This window comes from Cetorhinus maximus, chromosome 3 (genome assembly GCF_964194155.1).
Source record: "Cetorhinus maximus chromosome 3, sCetMax3.hap1.1, whole genome shotgun sequence".
NCBI lineage: Eukaryota > Metazoa > Chordata > Chondrichthyes > Lamniformes > Cetorhinidae > Cetorhinus > Cetorhinus maximus.
In genome coordinates, this window is record NC_135881.1 from 5,194,880 (window position 1) to 5,221,076 (window position 26,197).

The 26,197-nt window shown below is 44.5% G+C and overlaps 2 protein-coding genes across 2 annotated transcripts in view; both read left to right on the plus strand.

Annotated features, from left to right (window-relative positions):
• The window catches only part of slc39a4 (solute carrier family 39 member 4), a 57,798-nt gene extending 46,836 nt beyond the window's left edge, over positions 1–10,962 (plus strand). Inside the window, exons 9-12 of the mRNA XM_078536210.1 lie at positions 930–981; positions 1,620–1,772; positions 4,837–5,024; positions 8,290–10,962. Coding sequence (XP_078392336.1) covers positions 930–981; positions 1,620–1,772; positions 4,837–5,024; positions 8,290–8,421 — 525 coding nt within the window. The 3' untranslated portion in view covers positions 8,422–10,962. The remainder of the gene's footprint in view (positions 1–929; positions 982–1,619; positions 1,773–4,836; positions 5,025–8,289) is intronic.
• Positions 10,963–17,192: 6,230 nt separating this feature from the next.
• cpsf1 (cleavage and polyadenylation specific factor 1) overlaps positions 17,193–26,197 on the plus strand; it is a 114,467-nt gene continuing 105,462 nt past the window's right edge. The window contains exons 1-2 of the mRNA XM_078536209.1: positions 17,193–17,333; positions 19,889–20,043. Coding sequence (XP_078392335.1) covers positions 19,900–20,043 — 144 coding nt within the window. The 5' untranslated portion in view covers positions 17,193–17,333; positions 19,889–19,899. The remainder of the gene's footprint in view (positions 17,334–19,888; positions 20,044–26,197) is intronic.

A 26,197-nucleotide genomic window follows, 5' to 3' on the forward strand; every position in this document is an offset into this window, starting at 1 on the left:
AATTTTTACCCACTCACTAATCAATCTCTATCCCTTTGCAGACTCTTTTTGCCCTCCTCGCAATTTGCTTTCCCACCTATCTTTGTATTGTCAGCAAAAATGGCTGTCCCTTCCTCCAAGTCATTAATATAGATGGTAAATAGTTGAGTCCCCTGCCCACTAGTTGTCCAACTAGTTAGTTTACCGGTCTGAAAGTGACCCATTTATGCTGACTCTCTGTTTCCTGTTAACCCATCCTCTATCCATATATTACCCCCATACCAGGAACTCTTATTTTGTGTAGTTATCCTTTTATGTGGTATCTTATCAAATGCCTTTTGGATCCAAATATATACATCTACTGGTTCCCTTTTACCCATAAATCTTGGTGGGGATGCTGCAAATTTGGATGTTAAGGCCGTGCCCTTCCCTGAACCCCTTTTAGGACTGCTGCTGACTGCAATTTTCCTGCCTACTGCACACAAATGGTGCTGGTGGTTGGGGGAGAGGGGTGACAGAGCCAAAATGAATTTTCCTTCTTTCCACTTCAATTACTGGTGTTGCTCAGGCTGAAGTTTAGAAGGTGGCAGGACCCCAAAGGAGGGAGAGCCTTGCAGGCATCTTCTTTCCTCCCAGTGAGCGCTGAAGGACTTGGTCTCAGCCTCAACCGGTGTTGCAACGCTCGCTTCCGGAGTCTTGCTATGCCTAGTTAATGTATCCCAACCTGGAAGGATGAATTGTGTTGCGGGTCAGATAAGGAGGGACAGGTGAAATTTGATCCCAATGAACTCCACCAGCATGAAGATAATTCTCTCCCATCTTTTCTTCTCAATGTCTTGTTCCCCCTTTTCTTTGAACCTTCCCTTTTTATTTTTCATGTTTCTTTACTTCCCTCTTCTCCCTTGTATTCCAGCTAGATATTAACCACCTGTTCCTGTTTCCATGTTTAGACAGCCTCTGAAGCGTCCCTGGAAGCTGATTCCGGTCAACATTCCAATAAAGGTTAGATTGCACAAAAGGCATAAAGAATGGAAAAATCTCAATTTTAGCAGATCGACAACATATTGAATTTGAATGGCCTTAGTCTTATTGCCACTGTGTCACCATAACTTCACCAGACTTGCTTCAGAATTCCCATAAAGTTATGGCAAGACAGAGGAGTAAGGTCAGAGGAAATTCAGGACGTTTGTTTTAATTATTTTCAGACATCTCTAACTTGAAATGTCATCGTGATAGTAATCTCAGGCGGTAGAATTTATATAGAATTACATAGAGATTACAACATAGAAGCATGCCATTTGGCATACTTGTCCATTCCCCGTGCTCTGTCTGTATGAGTGCGCTTTCGGTGAGCTATGTAAAACTTTTTATATCCTGAGCTACTTTGCATTATTTACCAGATGTACCAATCTGTGCAAAGAACACAATGATACAGAGGAAACCTTTATCCACTCACCCTTAAAATCCGACAAGCATCCCCTTAAATGTTTATTGGGCCTCCCAGCTACAATCTCTCAGCTATTAGAAAATCCTGTTACTGAAAGAAGTAATGAATCAAGTGGAATAAATGTGCAATTTAAATAAATCATAATCAAATGTTTGAATGTACACATCACATGTTGACTTTTCTTTCCCCACAGGGTTGAGGGTGCTTCCATATATGATAGTGATTGGTGACGGTATCCATAACTTTGCAGATGGGCTGGCTCTAGGAGTATCCTTCTCTGTCTCCTGGAAGGCAGGACTTGCCACAACACTTGCGGTCTTATGCCATGAACTTCCTCATGAAATGGGTATGGATTTATTAACATTCTTTATGTTACAAGCGGAATGGGAGGAGTACGCGACCTATCAAGCACCACTGCTCCACAGGCCGTACCATTAACTTAAGTGTATAATCTTCATACCGAAGTGGCCAAGTGTGTACCTATACTTCTAGTACCCAGAACAAAGGATAAAGTCCGCAGGGTCTTGATGCTGTCGACCTGGAGTTCCCTTACGTGAAGACGGGCGCTGGTCCCGATGGATGTCTGGAAGCTCTCACCAACTGGTCTCAGCTTTGCAGGTCCAAACGCAGACTAGTTACACTCAGATGAGGGTTCTCTGGCTGCAGGTTGATAGTCTCACACAATTTTAGGGAAGGTGGAGAGAGGGAGCCAGCTAGGGTAGCCTTTCTTCCCCAGTTTGTTCCCCAACAAGACTGAAAGCAAAACCACAGGTTTCAAACTTAAGGTTTGTCTCCGCCATGTGGTTGCCTTTTTGTCTTCCAACTTTTCATTAATTAAAATTGCTTTGCAGTTCAAAACAAACAAACAACTCCTTCTCAAGTACCATATAGGTCAGGTGGTTTCTTGGAAGAAGCCTGTGTGTTGACAGTTCCGAGGTGAACTTATGACCTTCTTTTAAAAAAATTGCAGGTTAGCATCCAGATGAGCTGATCATGCCATGTCCTTACATTTTGCAAAAGAAAAATTCAGTCTTGAGAGATATGATTTTAACATTTATTACAAGAATTATCCATTCTCACAAGATAATTAGAATAAGAAAGGTATTTCTAATGGTCTTGGTTTACCTATCCAGAAACTCCTCCATTGCAGCATTAAGTTGAGGTTCCACGTTTCCAATTCAAATACTAAAATGGAAAATCAGTAATAAATGTTTAAATACTAAATGGAAATAGATATGTGGGGAGCATCATGTAGTTCCTTGTGTTTTGCTAGAAACAGTAATATTGTTATTACACTGAAATAAACAGAAACTTAAAACACAACAGTGCATTTCACAGGAATCAACCTAAGCAGAGATACCTTTTGGGCGTGGTAATAGGTATTAAAGTAATGCTCCTCAGAATCATTCAATTGTCCTGATTCAAACTCTGTAGACTCCTTTAAGATGTATTTCCATCCCACTCCTATTCTTGAATCTCCTGTGAAATAGCTAGTGATTCTCAGGTCTCTACAGACTGACCACTACTGGGAGCGTGAGTGGCTAAAAGTGAACCTTCAGATTTTCAACTCTGCTCTCGTTCAAAGCACCTAGTCTTTGCTTTTTACCTACTCACGTACACCAGTTAAATCAGCAAAACCAAGATTTGGAATTTAGTGTCGTGGGTAACCAGTGTATTGTGCCTCAAAGCAGTAGAAGGTACCTTTGCCCCACTGTTATACATTATACATCTTGGATCTTCCTGTTTCTAAAACCTTGCGTGTGACCTATTCCAAATGACTGTTGGCTCCTCTGTCATGCACTTTTCTTACATTAAAAGCATTCAACTCCATGATCTGTATGATTGTGAGCAGCAGAAAGTACGGCCATTTTTTCTTAACCAAAGGGACTCATTTTCATTCCACTCAACTCTTCCCATTAGGTTAAATTTGAAACTCATTCATGGAGAAGTGGAGGCTGTCATTACAACCAGCTGTTCTGTGACATTCTATTGTAGTCCCACCTTCAAAGGTTCTCAAGTCATCCCTAGCAACACTGGGTCAACAGCACTGGAACAGAGGAATAATGTTCCAATAAGCATTAAAGTGTGTACTTTAAACAAGCTGCTATTCTTTGGCCCAGTACACAAAGAAAATGCATCTATGCAGTTAAGACAATATCCTATGATATTGTAGCTGAATATGAGTAGTGTTTGAATCTCCAACCAATGCACCACCAAAGGTTAATTTATATGTCGTACATCCTGTTATTTTGAAATGGTTTGTGTAACCCTACTATTACTGCTATTATCTGGAATGGTCCTTTTAAATTCAGAAGCTTTTCCCTGCCATTCTGAGACTGGTTTCGTTATTCTACAATACCATTCTAGAACAGTTGTATCAGCAGTGGCCCAGTGGTAGCACTCGCCTCAGAGTCAGAACCTTGTGGGTTCATGGTCTCATTTCTGAGACCTGAGTAAAATATCTAGGCTGACACTCCTCGTCCAGTACTGTCTTTTAGTTGGGATACAAGGCAGCAGTCCCATCTTCCCTCCCAGGCGATTGTAAAAGATCTCATTTGAGGAACAGCAGGAGAGTTCTCTTGGTATAAGAACTGACAACACTGCAAACACTCAGCAGGTCTGGCAGCGTCTGTAGAGAGAGAAACATAGTTAATGTTTCAGGTTGGTGACCCACTGTCAGAACTGGGTCTGCTGAGAGATGTAACAGTTTTTAAGCAAAAATAAAGATCTGATTATAATCTATGACCCCTTTATTTTTGGACAACAGCTATTGGTGATAATCCTGCCATCCCTTTTAAACTTCTTCTAAACACATATTGTCTTGACTTGTTCCTTACCATCTCCTTTTGCCTTGAACTCTCATTCCTTTGGCTAGTTAATATCTCTTACCTTCCACCATATCTCAGACCTTCCTATTTGTCTCTTTCCTCCTTTCCTCTCCCGCACCCCTACCTTCTGAAACCGGAACAACATTCTGAATGATTTGTGCCAAAAAAGCGAATGGTTACCCCATTCCGAGTCAAGTAATGTCACTGAGATTTAGGCCACTGAGAGAAATGTTCCAAGGTGCCTGTGTATTCAATGAAAGGGTCCAAAATGTTATGCCATCATTGTATGTCACTGTTGTATTGTTATATAATTCAAACAGTTAGTTAGGAACTATATTGTTATGCACATGTATACATAAGTATCCAGGATGCCACATCACTCACTGCTGCACTATAATCTGTGCACCAAACTAACAATGTACCGTTCCACAGCTCATGGTGAGATTTGAGGGATACATTCAAAGTCAGCTCCTGCACACTGTAAAAAATAGAGCAATTACTTTGAATTTCCAGGAAGCAGAAGGCAGACTTTCATGGATTCTCTTGACAAAAATAATGAGTTTGTCCTCCCTTGCACTCTAGGTGATTTTGCAATTTTGTTGCACTCTGGTCTTTCGATGAAGAAAGCTGTTCTCATGAACTTTGGCAGTGCCTTGACTGCCTTTATTGGACTCTACATATCATTAGCAGTTGCGACAGATGAGGCAGTACAGCAATGGATATTTACTGTAGCGACAGGACTCTTCCTATACGTTGCTCTTGGAGATATGGTAAATATACCATTATGAATTAACGTTTTATATAATTATTGCTGCTCATGTTTTGAATGTGAATACAATATGTGTAATTAAGGATGTACGCCCAAAATATTGACCCAGCCAATATCTGGTAAATCAGCAGACACTACATGACCCCTTGTAGCCTGAATAGCTTAATCTCACACTAGGTGATGTCACACCAGGTGATGCCTTCCCCCTATTAGGCCTTAGAGTGAGCTAAACCCAACATGTAGATCTTTTTCCACAATTCCTGCTTGAAAGCAGGTTGGAGAGTGGTAGAAATAAGAAGGAAGATCATGCTGCCTCACCAATCTCAAACTTCCTCTTCACATTCCAGCTGGTAGGTCAATGTAAATGGCAATGGCCAGGTAAGGCCTGGCTGCTTCTCCTTCCACTGATGCCAGGTACTGATGGATAAAGGTTGGGTTTTCTCTGGGGTCACAGTAGCAAGCCCACTAAGTCGCGGATGCCAGGAGTAGTGGCCTCCTCTCCTCCCATATAAGCCCCAAACTCTATGTTGCTGAAGGCCCCAGAGTGGTTGGCAACCTTAAGCGAAATAGTGTTTGAGACTCTTCTAAGGCTTTTCCCTTATATTCTGGTGCTGCAGCAGGTGTCCCTCTCCAGTGTGACAGGCCCACTCACTTCCTGTACATAATTGTACTAGATAGCAGTCTGTTTGACAAAACCTGGAGGGCACATAGGACCTACTTATTTCAATTCTGGCATCACATCCAGAACAATTTATGTAACTATTCAGAGAAATGAATGAACTTGAATGAATTGAGAAATGTGGGGCAGACTGGACCCCATGGGCAGAAATTTCTCCCCGTCGAGGAGGTGTGGGGGAGCCGGCGTGAGCGAGTGCGGACCCGATTGGTGTCTCCGATCGGGTGTGTGCCGCCATTTTACGTGGGCGGGCCAATTGAGGCCTGCCCAGTGTGACGCACACCCAAAAGCGCTGAGCGCTCCCTGTGCGGGCGGGGAGGATTCCCTGAGTCGGGGCCTGCGCTCTTTTGCACATGCGCGTGAAAGAGCTGCCTCAGGGAGATGAGTTTAAGTTTTGAAAAATGTCATAAAGGCAAAAAAAATTTTTTTAAGGACATCTCCCCTCATGTGAAACTGTCACATGAGCTGGGACATGTCCATTAATTTTTTTTAATGTAATTAATAAACCCTCCATGAAACCTCATCCCACTCGTGGATGAGGTTTCATGAAAAATGCGAAGGCCACTTGGGCTCTTCGCCTGCCCCCCTGCCAACCTTAAGGTTGGACGGGCAGCATTCTTAACAGCTTTAATTACTTTGCTAATGGCCTTAATAGGCCTTTGACAGTTCCGCAGGCTGCGTGCCCGTCGAGCTGACAATTTAAATGACGCGCAGTGACGTTGGGACACCCACCCAACATCACCATGTGTCATTTTATGCATCAGCAAGTGGGCCCCGTCCCCGCTCGCCGACAGGAAAACTCTTCCCCTGTGTTTCTGTTCTGTTTCCTCCATTTTATTGCTACACCACTGCAGACCTGTAACACTTGGGGGGAATACTCATTAACATTACTCACAGGGGGTCCTCTAATCTCTTAATTTTCATGCCTGTTCCTCTATGTTTATCCTTCTTTTGAATCTGAAATCTCTCTCTCTCTCTTTCTGCCTGACCTTTGTGTTTGACATTATTTTGTGTTTCTGTTCCTCCTTCATGGTTTGTACCAATCTTTCTCTCTCCCAAAGCTATCTCTCAAATTCTTTCAGCAAACTATTCTTTCCATTAATCTTTCCCAAGTCACACACCCCATCCCTCGTCTCTCTTCTGTTTCCTGTCTCACATATTGTTTTCTCTCCTTCATAGTTCTCTTTCTTTGGCCTGATCTCCCGCTTTCTGCTATGATAAGACCATAAGACATAGGAGCAGAAATTAGGCCATTCGGCCCATCGAGTCTGCTCCGCCATTCAATCATGGCTGATAAGTTTCTCAACCCCATTCTCCCGCCTTCTCCCCGTAACCTTTGAGCCCCTTACCAATCAAGAACCTATCTATCTCGGTCTTAAATACACTCAATGACCTGGCCTCCACAGCCTTCTGTGACAAGGAATTCCATAGATTCACCACTCTCTGGCTAAAGAAGTTTCTCCTCATCTCTGTTCTAAAAGGTCTTCCCTTTACTCTGAGGCTGTGCCCTCGGGTCCTAGTCTCTCCTACTAATGGAAACATCTTCCCCACGTCCACTCTATCCAGGCCTTTTCCCCACGTCCACTCTATCCAGGCCTTTCAGTATTCTGTAAGTTTCAATCAGATCCCCCCTCATCCTTCTAAACTCCATCGAGTATAGACCCAGAGTCCTCAAACGTTCCTCATACGTTAAGCCTTTCATTCCTGGGATCGTTCTCGTGAACCTCCTCTGGACCCTCTCCAGGGCGAGCACATCCTTCCTGAGATACGGGGCCCACTTTCTCACTGATCACTCCTTCTAGTTCTCTAGTTCCCTCTACAATCCTTTGCCCTGCTTCTAGGGACCTAATTTTCCTCGTTACCTCTACCCACATGTCTGGTATGGCCTAAGGAAATAGAAAGCAAGGCACTGTAAGATCAGGGTTAGGACCAGTACAGGCTGGAATGGCGAAAGTAGTGGGAAAGAAACAATTAAATGGCCATACGACTGAAGAGGAGGGGAATCAGGTAATGGGTTAGGGAGCTAATGGCAGGCTGCAGAAAAAGGGCAGGGTAAAGCCGTAACCTGGCAAGAAAAGTAAACCTTGGCCGGGATTTTACAGCCTACCCCGCAGCACGTTCCCCCACCCCGGCAGATGCAGCGAGTCATTTCAATCTCCATTCAGTTTGACAGTACCATAATATCCCACTGGGTGGGAGGGGCCATAAAATCCTGGCCCTTGTCCTGGGAGCCAAGGTCAGCTGGGAGATAAAGAAGGGGAGCAACAGCGACATCTACTGTTGGCAGTCCTGCACTGCAGGATTATTAATGCTTACATATAAGGCAAGCCAGGTGTCACTAAGTATCACAAGACATGGCAAAAATCATGACACACAGCGACTAAGAAATGTGATAACGGAAAGTGCACACATTGGCAAAGAAATTTTTACATTAGATAGATATAAAAATGAGAAAAGAGGACGAAGAAAGGATATTCAACCCTTAAACCAGCCTCTTCAACTGGCAATGCACGATATAACTATGTTGGGCTTGGGGGCAATAACCTTGTTTTAGAAAACAGTTCTCATTTTATTTCCCCTTTTCCTTCAGCTCCCAGAGTTGATGCGAGCAAAGAGCAAACATCCTTGGATTCTATTCCTTCTGCAAAACGTGGGATTACTTGTCGGCTGGGTCATCCTACTCCTATTGTCACTTTACGAGAACCAAATCCAATTTGAATAGAGCAAGGACGTGTTTTACTCCGAAAATGGATCTGTTGGGACAGTTTGTGTAGTTCTCTTTTTAATCTTCACTGCAGCACAGTGGCCTGCGGTTGCAAAGCTGGTGGGTTGAATGCACTTGTTGAGTAATATTTCATCAGCTAACTCAATTTACATATTTTTTAGAAGTGGGGCGTAAAGGTAAAGGCAGAGAGGCTGCCGCCCGTAGTGGGTAAAACATCAGTGATGTCCTCAATGAGCAAATAATTAAATGCCTAGAGAAACAGGGAATACCAAGAGGAAGTCAGTATGACTTTGTGGAAGTTCGTTTACATCTGACAAACCTATTACAGTTCTTCAAAGTAATAGTGGATAAAGAAAACTGAATAGGCATTCAGCATTTCCAGTTTAGCAAAGCATTTGCCATTGTAAATTTACTGAAATGTAGGAAAAAAGGGTAACTGTGCAAGGGTGCTGCATTTTTATGTGACTGGGGATCAGTGCTTGAGTAATCATCGTTTACAACATGCAAACTGTAAATGATTTTCTAAATTATTTTTATGAAAGATTTTAGAGACAGAAATAAAGATGCATTTATTTGCTGGGGATGGCAAACAAAGACTCAGCTCTGAGTCAGGGACTGTGGGACGCCAGAGGAGTGCTGAACTGTTGGAGGTGCCGTCTCTCCTCTCCAGTGGACGCAAGAAATCCCACAACATTATTCCAAAGGGGAGCCAGTTGGCTGATATTTAACCCCCAACCAACATCACTAAAAAAAACAATGATCTGGTTATCTGATGCTGGTGATGGGATCTTGCTGTGTGTAAGTGTGGCTGCTGTGCTTCCTAAAACAATGACTACACTTCAGAAATACTTCATTGGCTGTGAAGTGCTTTGGGACATCCTGAGGCCATGAAAAGCTCCACATAAATACAAATTTCTTACCTATAAAACGGAGGTGGGTGCTCTTAATGGGCACATGATCTCTTAAAGCAGGTTGTGCTATGTTTCAACAATTGCTTGGATTGGCCTTTTCTAAATTTGCACTATTTTCCCACTAGCAGTAATTGGCAGGAATATAGGAAAAGAGGAAGCCAGTCAGCCCTTGAGGTGTGCTACCACTAGAAATAATGTGGCTTTACAATTAGCATGAGTGATAATAAAGAGAGGCTCAGTGTTCTAAAGTATCAGAGGTAGAGGGGGTATCACCGAACTCAGTGGACGGAGCCTTCCAGTCCCGCCAGCAGTGGGAACCTTGGTGAGCAGGGTAACGTAATGTGGCGGGAGACCACAAATCAGCTTCCTGAAAGTGAGATGAACTTCAACAATCAAGTTCTCAGGACTTTAAAGGTGGGTTAAAGAAGGGCTGAGCTTCCTGATGAATAATGTCGGGAAGCCTTTTTGGATGCATTCCTTATGGCATACATAGAATCACAGAACTGTTATGGTGTAGAAGGAGGCCATTCGGCCCATTGTGTCTGCACCGGCTCTCTGAACGTTTTAACTTAGTGCCATGCTCATTAAAAGGCCACCTTGTCAGAATTAAGTTCCCCCTCCAAATTAAGTTCCCCGCCAGCGAGAAATTAGAAAGTTCACATTCACAACTGCGGTGTGCACCTGGCGAGGTAGATTAACGGTGAGTTGCCGCTGCATTGTCCTCTTTGGTAGTATCTGTAAATGCCAGACTATGCTTGAGACCAGGAGATGGCAGTGGAGGTTGCATGGAGGATGACCAAGGAAGGGAGGAAGGGATAGCGGGGAAGGGTGGAGCAGTGGCCGGGCAAAGGTGGAAGGGATAGTGCAGGCTATCCGGGCGCCCTTTAAATATGACACCCAGACCTCCGAACCCCATGAGGTAACATGAGACTGGGATGGTGACTCCCTGCTCATCCCACCGTGAGAATCGCCGAGCTCCTTGTGGATGTCTACGTAATGAGCTGGACAGTGCAAGATCACACGTGGTCAAACTGCCACAGAGAGAAATCACTCCCACTGCCTCGCCCGCCACTGAACTTAGACCCCAGAATAGAAGATTCCAGCCAGTCAAAGAGGTGGCTGGACAAACTGTACAGAGAGCATGATGATACTTCCTGACCAATGTTCGGAGTTCCCTTCCATGGCCAGCAAGATGTGACAGAGATAACGCCAACTGAAGTTGCTGTTAGGCCACCTGCACGTTAGCTAACCCAACTCTTAGAGCTATTCACCAATGAGCAGAGCTTAAATTGTGTGTTTTCAGATGGACAGCGCAGGACTCCAAATAGCCAAAAAGGCAGTCCAAACAACCACTCCAAACAACTACTGTGCCTAAACTCCAGGCAATAATTATTTAAGTTGAGAACCTATACATCAAGTGATATTGACAGGTAATGTTATTTCCACTGGGACCGACAAGCTGTAAATTTCCTGTCATATTGGGGGAGAAACACTTCATAATCACATATGAATATTTATATGTGTTGTGAATTTATCTTTGTTATTGACTTGGTTAGTCACTACAGAGAGGCAGTGTTTACTTTTCTGAAGAGTGCCATCTTATCTCTCTACTAAAATAAACAACATACCATTATTTCTTTGTAGTACTGTTGTCTTCTGTTCAACAAATATCATGGATTAGAGGGGAAGGGTGTTTACTGAACAATCACATGGGGTAATCCCGAACATCATCCTGGGGGTTACCATTCACTAAAAACGGAACTGGACTAGCCATATAACTACTTTGGCGACAAATTGTGGAATTGTGGTACAGTAGCCATCACTGAGGCATGGTTGAGGCAGGGGCAGGATTGGCAGCTCAACAATCCGGGATATAGAATCTCCAGGCGAGACAGGGGAGGGGGTAAAAGAGGAGGAGGCATTGCATTATTAGTTAAGGAGTGAATTACTGCAGTAAGGAGAGATGATATCTTGGAGGGGGCATTGAATGAAGCTTTGTGGGTAGAGCTTAGGAATAAAAATGGGGCAGCCACATTGTTAGCTGTTTATTATTGACCCCCAGATAGTCAGCGGGAAATTGAGGAGCAAATTTGTGCACAATTTGTGGAGGTGTGTAAAAACAATAACAATAGGGTAATTATATTAAGTGATTTCAACTTTCCCAACATTAATTGGGATAGACATAGTGTTAAGGGCTTGGATGGAGTGGATTTCTTGAAATGTGTACAGGAGAACTTTTTAGGTCAATATGTAGAGGGTCCAACAAGGGACGGCGCAGTGCTGGACCTAATTCTGGGGAATGAAGCCGGACAGGTGGCTGAGGTGGTGGTGGGGGAGCATTTTAGTGATAGCAATCACAACATGGTACAATTTAAGCTTGTTATGGACAAAGAAATAGACAAGTTGCAAAAAATAGTTTTGGATTGGGGGAAGAGCGGATTTTAGTAAAATAAGGCAGGATCTGACCAAAGTAGACTGGGAACAGCTACTTGTGGGGAAATCTACAGAGGAGCGGTGGGGGGGGAGGGGGGCGTTCAAAAGGGAAATGGGGAGGGTACAGGCTCAACATGTTCCCTCTAGGGTGATAGGAAGGAGTAACAAGCCCAGAGAACCATGGATGACCAGAGATATTCAGGATACGATGAGAAGGAAAAAAGAGGCTTTTAGCAGGTACAAGGGAAGCAAATCAGCAGAGGCATTAGTGGAGTACAGAAAGTGCAGGGTGGAGCTTAAGAATGCAACTAGGAGAGCAAAGAGGGGTTATGAGAAAGCTCTGGCTGGTAAAAGTAGGGAAAATCCCAAGGTATTCTATAAGTATATCAATGGGAAGAGAATAACCAAGGAAAGAGTAGGGCCCATAAGGGACCAAGGGGGCAATCTATGGGTGGAGCCAGAGGACATCAATAGAGTGTTGAACGAATACTTCACATTTGTCTTCACCCAAGAGAATGAGGATGAAGGTATCGAACTCGGGGAGAGAGACTGCGAGGTTCTTGAGCAAATTGATGTAGGGAGTGACAAGGTATTGGAGGTGTTGGCAGGTATAAAAGTGGACAAATCTTCAGGTCCGGACGATTTGTGTCCCAGACTGCTGAGAGAGGCAAGGGAGGAGATCACAGGGGCTCTGATCCAAATTTTTAATTCCTCTCTGGCCATAGGGGAGCTTCCAGAGGACTGGAGAACAGCTAATGTGGTTCCACTATTTAAGAAGGGTTGTAGAGATAAGCCAGGGAATTACAGTTTAGTGAGTCTCACGTCAGTGGTAGGGAAAGTATTGGAGAAAATTCTTAAGGAGAGAATCTATCTCCACTTGGAGAGGCAAGGTTTGATCAGCTTGGCTTTGTCAGAGGGAGGTTATGCCTGGCCTAAGAAATTTGATTGAACTTTTTGAGGAGGGGACCAGATGTGTAGATGAGGGTAGTGCAGTTGATGTAGTTTATATGGATTTCAGCAAAGCCTTTGACAAGGTCCCATATGGGAGACTTATAAAGAAGGCAAATGCACATGGGATACAGGGTAATTTGATAAGGTGGATTCAAAATTGGCTTAGTTGTAGGAGACAGAGGGTGATGACAGAAGGATGCTTTTGTGACTGGAAGCCAGTGTCCAGTGGCGTACCACAGGGATCTGTGCTGGGTCCCCTATTATTCGTCATTTATATAAACGACATAGATGACTATGTTGGGGGTAGGATTAGTAAGTTTGCGGATGACACAAAGATTGGCCGGGTGGTTAACAGTAAGGTTGAGTGTCTTGGGCTACAGGAAGATATAAACAGGATGATCAAATGGGCAGATAAGTGGCAGATGGAATTTAACCCTGAAAAGTGTGAGGTGATACACTTTGGAAGGAGTAATTTGACAAGGAAGTATTCAATGAATGGCATGACACTAGGAAGTTCTGAGGAACAAAGGGACCTTGGCCTGTGTGTCCATAGATCTCTGAAGGCAGAGGGGCATGTTAGTCGGGTGGTGAAAAAGGCATATGGGACACTTGCCTTTATCAATCGAGGCATAGATTACAAAAGTAGGGAGATCATGTTGGAGTTGTATAGAACTTTGGTGAGGCCACAGCAGGTGTACTGTGTGCAGTTCTGGTCACCACATTATAGGAAGGATGTGATTGCACTGGAGAGGGTGCAGAGGAGATTCACCAGGATGTTGCCTGGGATGAAACATTTAAGTTATGAAGAGAGGTTGGATAGACTTGGGTTGTTTTCATTGGAGCAGAGAAGACTGAGGGGCGACCTGATCGAGGTGTACAAGATTATGAGGGGAATGGACAGGGTGGATAGGGAGCAGCTGTTCCCCTTAGTTGAAGGGTCAATCACGAGGGGACATAAGTTCAAGGTGAGGGGCAGGAGGTTTAGCGGGGATGTGAGGGAAAACCTTTTTACCCAGAGGGTGGTGACGGTCTGGAATGCGCTGCCTGGGAGTGTGGTGGAGGCGGGTTGCCTCACATCCTTTAAAGAGTACCTGGATGAGCACTTGGCACGTCATAACATTCAAGGCTATGGGCCAAGTGCTGGTAATTGGGATTAGGTAGGTAGATCAGGTGTTTCTCACGTGTCAGTGCAGACTCGATGGGCCGAAGGGCTTCTTCCGCACTGTGTGATTCTGTGAAAAGCAGGTCAGAGGTGATGCATCCTGCGACGAGTAACTCACCTCCTGACTCCCCAAAGCCTGTCCACGATCCACAAGGCACAAGTCAGGAGTGTGATGGAATACTCCCCACTTGCCTGGATGAGTGCAGCTCCTACAACATTCAAGAAGCTTGACACCATACAAGACAAAGCAGCCCACTTGTTTGGCACCCCATCCACAAACATTCACTCCCTCCACCACCGACGCACAGTAGCAGCAGTGTGTACCATCTACAAGATGCACTGCAGGAACCCACCAAGGCTCCTCAGACAGCACCTTCAAACCCATGACCGCTACCATCTAAAGGACAAGGGCAGCAGACACATGGGAACATCACCATCTGGAAGTTCTCCTCCAAGCCACACACCATCCTGACTGGGAAAAATATCACTGCTCCTTCACTGTCACTGGTTCAAAATCCTGGAACTCCCTTCCTAACAGCACTGTGGATGTACCTACACCACAGGGACTGCAGCAGTTCAAGAAGGCAGCTCACCACCATCTTCTCATGGGCAACTAGGAATGGGCAACAAATGCTGGCCTAGCCAGCGACGCCCACATCCCAAGAATAAATTTTTTAAAACTTCATATTATTACATTTTCCCTTGGTTATCTGAAGTTCCAAACTGCACTGCAAGCTCTTCACCCTTGATATGTTTATTGTGTTGAAATTAAGATTTATCACACTGTTTCCCAGCCTAACACACACTTCCCTCAGGGTTTAAAACGATGGATCTCCTTTCCCCTTTCTGTCTTCCCCTCTTCCAACAATCCACATGCCTTTAAAACCCAGTCCAGGCATCAATTAACCGCTTACATGGGAGATTTTCCTGGATCTCTGCCTAGGCTCATCGAATTGTTTGGGCATAGTGAGTTTCTTCCCATGTAAATTTTTATAATGTTCCGTTAGTTCCTGGTTTTCTGTCTTCTCTCCTACTCTTCTCTACCTTTGTACAGCTAACCCAGTGGTTACTTCAAAACATTGTAATTTTAAATTACATTTTTATGCTTCTCCAATAAAAGGTTAAACATTCACACAGTTAAAAGACATGACATGACATGACTTTACTATACACAAAGCAAAGTCCTGGCATAATAACACTAGCAAACTCATCAAACTAACCCTTTGCATTCCGATTCATTACAGTTTTGTCTTATTTACTCACTCATGGGGCAAGGGCGTCGCTGACTAGGCCAACATTATTATTAATGTTGCAAATGCTGCGACAATTGAGTGCATGCTTTAGTTGTGATTAAGAGCAGCTGATATTAATTGGAGAAAGGTTAAGGCACACGTATAAGAACCAGTTTGGGAGAACTATGTGGAAAGGAAAAGCAGTCTACTTATATTATACTGAGTTTTGTGAATAAACCTATGAAGACAGACTGGCTCCAGCTTCTTCCTTTGCCAGATGGATGTTCACTGGAGTAATATTTATTGCCCATTCCTAGTTGCCCATGAGAAGATGGTGGTGAGCTGCCTTCTTTAACCACTGTAGTCCATGTGGTGTAGGTACACCCACAGTGCTGTTAGGGAGGGAGTTCCAGGATTTTGATCCAGTGACAGTGAAGGAATGATGATATATTCCCAAGTCAGGATGGTGAGTGGCTTGAAGGGGAACTTGTATTTATCCAATATATCTCAATTGTTAGTGGGATCATGCTGTACAAATTGGCTGCCATGTTTTCCCACATTATAATGGTGAGTACACTCAATTGGTTGTGAAGTGCTTTGGGAAATCTGGGGGATAGGAGGAAGATGATAGTTAATGCTAGATCATTGCCTTTATTTTGGAACAGTTCAATTATAGTTTTTTAATGAAAATTTGTGCCTTTTATTGAGTGTTTCATCCTTGTTTTTCTTCCCTCACTTACGAAATATGAATGATGGGGTCTTCCTTTATTCCTTGCTTGCTTAAACACCTCCTTCTGCTTCTCCATTCGACTGAGGTTATCTAGGCAAACTAGTCACATGCATGAAATCATACTCCTGTGCAAAGTTATAGAACAGCTCATTGGTAAACAGAGGACCATGGTCTGACACCACAATGTCCAGGCAATGTCATGCATTGTGAAAATTCTTTTTAATGATGTAATGACTGCCTCTGCTGTAATGTTGTGCAGTCTACTCACTTCAAGCCATCTGGAGTAATAATCAGTGACGACGATGAAAGCTTTGCCTTTAAACACAAATAAATCCATTCCCAGGCACTGCCATGGCCTCGAAGGAAAAGTTGGGGGTACCAGTGGTTCACTCTGCTGTTGGCTGTTCACTGAACATGTAAGGCAATTTGTGATTAACTCTTCAATGGAGTGACTGATGCCTGGCCGTTAAGTTGGCTGCTGGGCTCTTGCTTGGCATTTCGCTATTCTGAAGTGACCTTCGTGGATTTTATGGAGAATGTCAAATGAAAGTGTTTTCGGGATGAAGAGTCTGTCATTACAAACTAAGAAATCATCAATGAGAGTGAGATATTTTCTCTGTTCGAAGTGTTGGTGAAGTACAGGTTGTTAGCAGTATAATCTGGTTATCCATTCTGGCAATACTCTTATTTGGATGCATTCATCCTGAGATCTGGAGGGAAGCAGAGGTACAATCTCATGTAGAGTACGGAGATATATATATATAGATCTGTAACAGGCAAACCCTAAAGAAACTCCAACTAGATCCCAAACATGGTGGCAGCGGACAGAGCGTAAAGACCCTGAAATGCTCCGGGAGAAAACTGCAGATTTGAAAGACCTACAAGCCCTTGGAATGAGGACAAGCAGAAAAAAGGACTTAGATGTTGCTTAGTCCATGGCAATGCCTTGGCCAATCAGGGTTGACTTGCCAACCAATCAGCACCCTTTTCTCCTGTGGTATAAATTGCAGTGATGGTTTGAAAGTTGGCATTCTTGCAAGACGTAAAGCTTTGGCGACATGTCGCTCTTGAATTAAGACATGTGCCACCGTTTTTTTAAATAAGGGAGTAAGTTCGATGTCAATAGACAGCATGAAGGGCGAAGCTATCACGTGGTCAGAGAGCCGTTGCGCGCTCGGCAAAAGGCGCCAACAATCACTCCCCCCAACTGCGCATGTCGGTAGTCGGAACTCGCGCTTAAAAAAAAACCAAACGTCGCGGTATTTGGAAGGCGCTGTGTGATTGGTCGACAACCATCCCCGTGACCTTCGGGGTCACCATCGCGAGATCTCGGCTATTAGGCCCCCCTCCCCCCTTTCCCGGCGGCTGAATGGCGGCGGTGCCGGTGGCTCCTGGTGTGGGGATTGTTATCAATGTTCCCGCTTTAATCGGCCTCGGACAAGCTTCGAGAAAGGCCTTTGTCTTATTTTTAAGCTGAGCGAATCCCTTCGGTAAGCGAATAACCTTTCTAGGCCCGACGGGGGGGGGGGGGGGTGGGGGTGGAGAAGAGCCGCGGCCGCCCACAGCAGCCGGCAGAATGCGGCGTTGTTGATGGGAGATGCCGGCGCCGGGACACAGGGAGCACCCCAGAGGCGGGGGGGCGGGGGGCCCTTTAACCCTGGGCACCCTTTAACCCTGGGCACCCTTTAACCCTGGGCACCCTTTAACCCTGGGCACCCTTTAACCCTGGGCACCCTGGGCTCATCTGTCCAGCTGGGAGCCCAGTAAGCTCCCAAACCTGGGACCTGTCAGTGACCTGTTCACCTTCCAAATTCCAGGTTATTCTATCAAATAGAGGGAACCCCACAAGCTCTGGGTTAACCTGCCAGGATAGAAACAACGTATTAACTCCTCAAACATCACTGTGGGTGTACCTACACCACATGGACTGCAGTGGTTAAAGAAGGTGGCTCACCACCACCACCTTCTTCTCAAGGGCAATTAAGGCTGCACAATAAATGCTGGCCCGGCCACAGATGCTGACATTCCATGAACGAATAAATTTTAAAAAAGGAACAAACCCTAGTTCAATCTGGAGTCACCTGGATGGCAGTGTAGTGGTAATATCACTGGACTAGTCACTCAGCAGCCCAGGCTAACGCCCTGGGGACACTGGTTCAGACCCTGCCACGGCAGCTGGTGGAATTTAAATTTTATTAATGAAATCTGGCATTGAAAGCTGGTCTCGTTAATAGTGACCGTGAAACTATCGTCAATTGTCGTCACAGCCCATCCGGTTCAGTAACATCCTTTAGAGAAGGAAATCTGCCATCCTTCCGAGAGCTGGTGCAGACACGATGAGCCAAATGGCCTCGTCCTGCACCGTACTGATTCTGTGATTCCTTGCCTGGTCTGGCCTGGCCTACGTGTGAGACCCGATCCGCAGCAATGAGGTTGGCTCTGAATTGGCCAAGTAAACCACTAGGTTCAAGGGCAGTTAGGGATGGAAACAAATGCTGGCTTTGCCAGTGATGCCCACGTCCAATGAAAGAATGTTGTAAGTCCCATGTGACTCCTCTTCTTCAGAAGAGTGATATTTGAATCAAAACATTAACTCCTGTTTTTCCCTGTCCAGATGCTGCCAGGCCTGCTGAGTTTTTCTAACACTTTCTGTTTTAACCTCAGATTAACCTGTCAGTTTAGGCTCCGTTATTAATTCCATAAACCCAGGTTATGCTGTCATTCTGTGGTGATTCAATTATTTGCAGATGAGCTGGTGCAAACTCGATGGGCTGAATGGCTGGTTTCTATGCTGCATTATTCTGTGATGTATTAACCCCTCAAATTCCAGGTTAATCTTTCGGTGTGATGACCTAGTGACTGCAGCAAGCAGGGTTTTTGGGGTTAACAAACACTTACTGCGGAGTGACGGACAACCTGGTCATTTAAATAATTGGCTGGTGGAATGGGCAAGCCGCGTGGTAGAGAGTTGTGAAGGATACGTTTTAGTAGGAAGAACAAGACAAGGCAATATAAAATAAAGGAATGCGGTTCTAAAGGGGGCACAGGAGCAGAGGAACTCGGGGGTATATGTGCAAAAATCATTGAAGGGGTGGCAGGTTTGAGAAAGTGGTTAGGAAGGCATATGGGATCCTGACTTTTATAAATAGGCATCTAGCGTATAAATCAAGGAAACAATGATGAACCTTTATAAAATGCTGGTTCGACATCATCTGGAGTATTGTGTTCAACTTTAGACACCACACTTTAGGAAGAATGTGAGGGTAACAGAGAGCTTGTGGAAAAGATTTTTGACAATGGCTCCTGGGATGCAGAACTTCAGTTGGGGAAGCTGGGGTGGTTCTTAGAGAAGAGAAAGTTGAAAGGAGATTTGATAAAGATGTTCATAATCATAAGGGAGCTACATAGAGTAAATAGGAAGAAATTGTTCCATCAGTGGAAGGGTCGAGAGCAGAGGCACTGCCTTGATTTAGGTGATTAACAAAGGAAGCAACTGCAACATGAGAAAGCCTTTTATGCGGTAATTGTTTAGGATCTGGTATGCAATGCCAGAGAATGTGTTGGAGGAAGAGTTAATCTTTGCTTTCAAAAGTGAACTGAGGACAAAAATTTTCAGGGTTGTGGGAAAAGGGTGGGCGGAGTTGGACTTGAGATGTCCTTGCAGAGAGCCAGCACTGACACAGCGGGTCGAATGGCTTCCTACTGTGCCGTAACTGTTCCGTGGTTGCAGTTGTCCCTGAATTACATCAGTGAGTATACTCATTAGCTGCAGAGTGTTTTGGAAAATCCTTCATATGTGAACAGTGCAATACAAATCCTCTGTTTTATTTGGAGCATCAACTCCATTTAGTATTGAAAAGTTTTTGACATGAGTTTTTAACCTGGTTGGTGGCTCCCGGTGTTTGTTACTCAAAGAGTCATTAAAGATGTTGTTGAATGTTTATTCAAAGTTTGCACTGCCTTGTCAGCACTAGGTCGCCCCTTCTATTGTACTCTCGACTTAATTTAAAAATAAAAATGAGCAATATTTTGACTTTGCTTGCAGGAATTGACAGTATGTATGCTGTGTATCGTCAAACGCACCCCCCGACGGGGATTGAGTTTGCTATCTACTGCAGCTTCTTTTCGAATACTGAGCGAAATCTGGTGGTGGCTGGAACATCTCAGCTGCAGGTTTACAGGTTGATCCATGATGCAGAGGTGAGTTCCGGTGGAAATTCAATATATTCATTACTTGTAAATTTGAAACCAATGCTGCAAAAAAATAACCTGCTCCAGTTTTTCTCTAGCTGCCTGAAGATGATGACTCACTTCTAGGGCACTAGGCCAGAGCCATCAGCATCCTTGCGCATCGTGAATGGTTACATTGACAGGCTGTTCCATTGCAGAGAGAGAGAGATGCAGCTAAACATCTATTTTCACCAGATGTCAACATGCTCACTTTACAGCAGGGATCACTAGATTTTTTTATTCTTTCGCAGAATGTTGGCATCATTTGAAAGGCAGCATTTATTGTCTGTCCCTAACTCCCCTTGTGAAGCTGATGGTCAGTCGGCTTATTGAGCCGTAGCAGTCCGTGTGGTGTAGGTACACTCATGGTGATGTTAGAGAGGGAGTTCCAGAATTTTCACCCAGCAATGGTCAAGAAATGGTGATATGATTTCAGGATGGTGTGTGACTTGCAGGGGAACTTTTCAGGTGGTGATGTTCCCCTGTGTCTGCTGTCCACGTTCTTCTAGGTGGAAGAGGTCTGGAAGATGTTGTGGAAGGAGCCTTGGTGAATTGCTGCAGTGCATCTTGTAGATGGCATACACTGCAGCCACAGTGTGCTGGTAGTGGATAGAGTGAATGTTTTTTTACAAGTGATGGAAGGCGTTCCAGCCCAGCAAGCTCCTTTGTCCTGGATGATGCTGAGCTTCTTGAGAGTTTTTTTGGAGCTGCACTCAACCAGGCAAGTGGAGAGTATTCCATTTTGGTCAACGCAAAACTGAGGTGTCGACCTTGTGAAGCTACAACACAGGACTACTTGCGTGCCAAACAGTGGAAGCAGCATGTGATAGACAGTGCTAAGCGATCTCACAGCCAACAGATCAGATCTAAACTCTTCAGTCCTGCTACGCCCAGTTGACAGTGGTGGTGGACAATTAAACAACTAACTGGAGGAGGAGGCTCCACCTCGTCAATGAAGCTAGAGCCCAGCACATCAGCACAAAAGATAAGGCTGAATCATTTGCAACCACCTTCAGCCAGAAGTGCCGAGTGGATGGTCCATCTTGGCCTCCTCCGGAGGTCCCCAGCAACACAGCTGTCAGTCTTCAGCCAATTCGATTCACTCCACGTGATATCAAGAATAGGCTGAAAGCACTAGATAGAGCAACGGCTATGGGCCCTGACAATATTCTGGCAATAGTACTAAAGACTTGTACTGCAGAACCCGCCATGCCCCTAGCAAAGCTGTTCCAGTACAGTTATAACACTGGCATCTACACTGCAATGTGAAAAATTGCCCAGGTATGTCCTGTACACAAAAAGTGGATCAAATCCAACCCGGCCAATTAACATCCCATCAGTCTACTCTCGATCATCAGTAAATTGATGGAAAGTGTCATTGACAATGCTATCAAGTGGCACTTACTCAGCAATAACTTGCTTACTTGCTCTCAGTATGGATTCTGCCAGGGCCACTACCTCAATACCGTCTTAGTCCAAATGTAGACAAAAGATCTGAACACGAGAGGTGAACTGTGTGTGACTGTCCTTGACATCAAGGCAGCATTTGACTGAGTGTAGGATCAGGGAGCCCTAGCAAAACTGGAGTCAGTGGGAGAGCAGCCTCACAGACTACTCAAGAAACAGCCTGCCATTGTCATACTCACGGAATCATACCTTACAGATCATGTCCCTAGCACCATCATCGTCATCCCTGAGTGTGTCCTGTCCCACTGGCATAACAGACCCAGCAGAGATGGCGGCACAGTGGTATACAGTTGGGAAGGAATTGCCCTGGGAGTCCTCATCAACGACTCTGGACACAATGAAGTCTCCTGGAATCAGGTCAAACGTGGACAAGGAAACCTGCTGATTACCACGTGCCGAGCCCTGGCCTAACCCCCATGTCAGCTGATGAATCCGTACTCTTCTATGTTGAACGCCACTTGGAGGAAGCACTGAGGGTAGCAAGCGTGCAGAATGTGCTCTGGGTGGGGGACTTCAACGTCCATCACCAAGAGTGGCTTGCTAGCACGACCACAGACCGAGCTACCCAAGTCCTAAAGGACGTAGCTGCTAGACTGGGTCTGCAGCAGGTGGTGAGGGAGCCGACAAGAGGGAAAAACATACTTGACCTCATCCTCACCAGCCTGCCTGCTGCAAATGCACCTGTCCATGACGGTATCGGTAGGAATGACCACTGCACAGCCCTTATGGAGTCGAAGACCCATCTTCACATTTAGGATACCCTCCACTGTGTTGTGTGGCACTATCATCATGCTAAATGGCATAGATTTCGAACAGATCTAGCAACTCAAGACAGGGCAACCATGAGGCACTGTGGTCCACCAACAGCAGAACTGTACTTAACCATAATCTGTAACCCCATGACCCGGCATATCTCCCACTCTATCATTATCACCAAGCCAGGGGACCCACCCTGGTTTAATAAAGAGTGCAGGAGGGCATGCCAAGAGCAGCATCAGGTATACCTAAAAATGAGTTGTCAATCTGGTGAATCTACAACACAGGGCTACTTGCTTGTCAAACAGCATAAGCAGCAAGTGAATGACAGAATTAAGCGATTCCACAACCAATGGATCAGATCTAAGCTTTGCAGTCCTGCCAAATCCAGCCATGAATGGTGATGGACAATTAGCAGCTCACTGGAGGAGGAGGCTCCACAAATATCCCCATCCTCAATGATGGAGGAGCCCAGAACATTAGTGCAATAGATAGGGCTAAAGCATTCGCAGAAATCTTCAGCCAGAAGTGCAGAGTGGATGATCCATCTCTGCCTCCTCCAGATGTCCCCAACGTCGCAGATGCCAGTCTTCAGCCAATTCAATTCACTCCACATGATATCAAGAAATGGCTGAAGGCACTGGATACTACAAAGGCTATGGGCCCTGACAATATTCAGCAATAGTACTGAAGGCGTGCACCAGAACTTCCCTAGCCAAGCTGTTCCAGTACAGCTGCAACACTGGCATTTACCCAGCAATGTGAAAAATTGCCCAGGTGTTTCCTGTACACAGCAGGACAAATCCAACCCGGGCAATTACCACCCCATCAGTCTACTCTCAATCATCAGTAAAGTGACGGAAGGGTTCATCAACAGTGCTATCAAGTGACAGTTCCTTAGCAATCACCTGTTCACTGACGCTCAGTTTGTGCCCAGCCAGGGTCACTCAGCTCCTGACCTCATTATTCCATGTTTGCACCAAGACTGTAAAGAGCTGAAGTCCAGAGGTGAGGTGAGAGTGACTGCCCTTGGCGTCAAGAGTGCATTTGACCGAGTGTGGCATCAAGGAGCCCAAGCAAAACTACAGTCAATGGGAATCGGAGAAAACTCTCTGCTGGTTGGAATCATAACTAGCACAAAGGAAGATGGTTGTGGTTGTTGGAGATCAATCATCTCAGTTCCAGGACGTCACTGCAGGAGTTCCTCAGGGTAGTGTCCAACCATCTTCAGCTACTTCATCAATGACTTTCCTTCCACCATAAGGTCAGAAGTGGGGATGCTCACTGATTGCACAATGTTCAGCACCATTCATGACTCTTCAGATACTGAAGCAATCCATGTCCAAATGCAGCAAGACCTGGACAATATCCAGGCTTGGGTTGACAAGTGGCCAGTAACCATAACATTCATGCCACACAAGCGCTAGGCAATGATCATCGCAGGAGTGTGTGATGGAATACTGTCCACTTGCCTGGATGAATGCGGCTGCAACAATACTCAAGAAGGTTGACACTATTCAGGTCAAAGAGTCCGCTTAATTAGCACCTCATCCATCACCTTAAATATTCATCCCTCTATCACCAATGTAAGGTGCATTGCATCAACTTACCAAGGCTCCTTGGCACCAGTACTGGGGTAGAAAGGAGCTTTTCCGGTGGGACGGGCTTCACTTGAACCATGCTGGGACCAATGTCCTGTCAATTTGAATAACTAGGGCTGTAGCGAGAGCATTAAACTAAAAAGGTGGGGGGTAGGGGTGGGTGGCTGTGTGGTTTTGGAGAGGGGATACATAGGCTAACAAAGCAAAAAGATATAGCAGCTTTGCAGGGCAGCTCTTTAGATATTGATACCCAGAGTGTGACAGGAAGGGACAGAGTGGACAAACAAAAAAAAAAGCAGCAAATAGGGTCAAAGGAAAAAATGGTAAAAAGGCAAAATTAATGGCTCTTTACTTAAATGCACGTTCTATCCAGAACAAAATAAATGAGTTACCGGCATAAATAGAGTTAATGGGTATGATCTTATAGCTATTACAGAGATGTTACAAGGTGATCAAAGCTGGGAACTAAATATTCAGGGATATGTGACTTTTTGAAAGGACAGGCAGGAAGAAAAGGGTGGCAGGGTAGCTTGTTAGTATGAGATGGAATAAGTTTGATAGACATGATCTTGATGTAGAATCCATTTGGGTCAAGGTAAGAAATAACAAGAGGAAGAAGACACTGGTGGAAGTAGCCTATAGACCCCCTAACGGTAGCTATACTGTAGGACAGAGAATAAATCAGGAGCTAATGAGGGCATGAGTACATTAATCAAGGGTGATTGGGAAAAGATAGCCATGAGCAAGAATTCATAGTGTATTTGGGACAGTTTCCCAGAACAATATGTTGTGGACCCAACCAGGGATCAGGCTATTTTGGATCTGGTAATGTGTAATGAGGCAGGTTTAATAAATGATCTCGGAGTAAAAGATCCTCTAGGAAACAGTGACTATAACATGGTAGAATTTAGCATTGAGTTTGAGAGTGAGAAACTTGGGTTGAAAACAATTGTGCTAAACTTAAATAAGGGTAATGAGGGCAGAGTTGGCTGGAGTGGACTGGGATAGGATTTTAGCAGAAAAGACGGTTGATGAGTAGTGGCAGACATTTAAGAAAACAGTTCATGAATCTCAACAAAGATATATCCCAGTGAGGAAGAAGGATTCAAGGAAGGGGATAAACCAACCATGATTAACCAAGATCGTTAAGGACAGTATCAAATTGAAAGAAAAAACATACAATGTGACAAAGATTAGTGGTAAGGCAGAGGATTGGGAAAGTTGTAAAAACCAACAAAAGATGACCAAAAATAATAAAGAGGGAGAAAATAAACTTTGAAAGTAAACTAGCAAGTAATATAAAAACAGACAATAAAAGCTTCTTTAAATATATAAAAAGGAAGAGAGAGGCCAAAGTGAACATAGGCCCCTGAGAGAATGAGGCTGGGAAATAATGGGGAACCAGGAAATGGCAGAGGGGTTGAATAAACACTTTGCATCAGTCTTCATAGTAGAAGACACTAATAGCATTCCAAAAATACTAAATAATCAAAGGGCAAACATGGGGGAGGAAATAATACAATAACTATCACTAGAGAAAAGGTACTAGGGAAACTAATGGTGCTAAAGGCGATAAGCCCCCTGGACCTGAAGGGTTGCATCCTAGGATATTAAAGGAAATAACTACAGAAGTAGTGGATTCACTGGTAGTAATCTTCCAAGAAGCCTTAGATTCTTGAAAAGTCCCAGAAGATTGGAAAACTGCCAGTGTAACACCCTTATTCAAAAAGGGAGGGAGACAAAAAACAGGTAACTATAGGCCAGTTAGCTTAACATGTCATTGGGAAAATGTTAGTTTATTATAAGGATATAATAGCAGAGCATTTAGAAACACATAATATAATCAAGCAGAGTCAGCATGGCTTCCTGTAGGTGGAAATCATGCCTGACAAATTTATTAGAATTCTTTAAGGAGGTAACTAGCAGGATAGATAAAGGGGAACCAGTAGATGTAATATATTTGGAATTCCAAAAGGTGTTCAATAAGGTACCGCACATAAGGCTACTTAATAAGATAAGAGTCCATGGTTTTGAGGTAGTATATTAGCATGGATAGAGGATTGGCTAACTAATAGAAGACAGAGAGTTAGGATAAGGGGGGCATTTCCAGGATGGCAACCTGTAACTCATGGAGTGCCACAGGGATCAGTGCTGGAGCCACAGTTATTTACAATATGCTTTAATGACTTGGATGAGGGAAGTGAATGTACTACAGCCAAGTTTGCAGATGACATAAAGAGATGGAAAGGCAAGTGGTGAGTATGACTGAGTCTACAGAGGGATATCGAGTCATAGAGGTC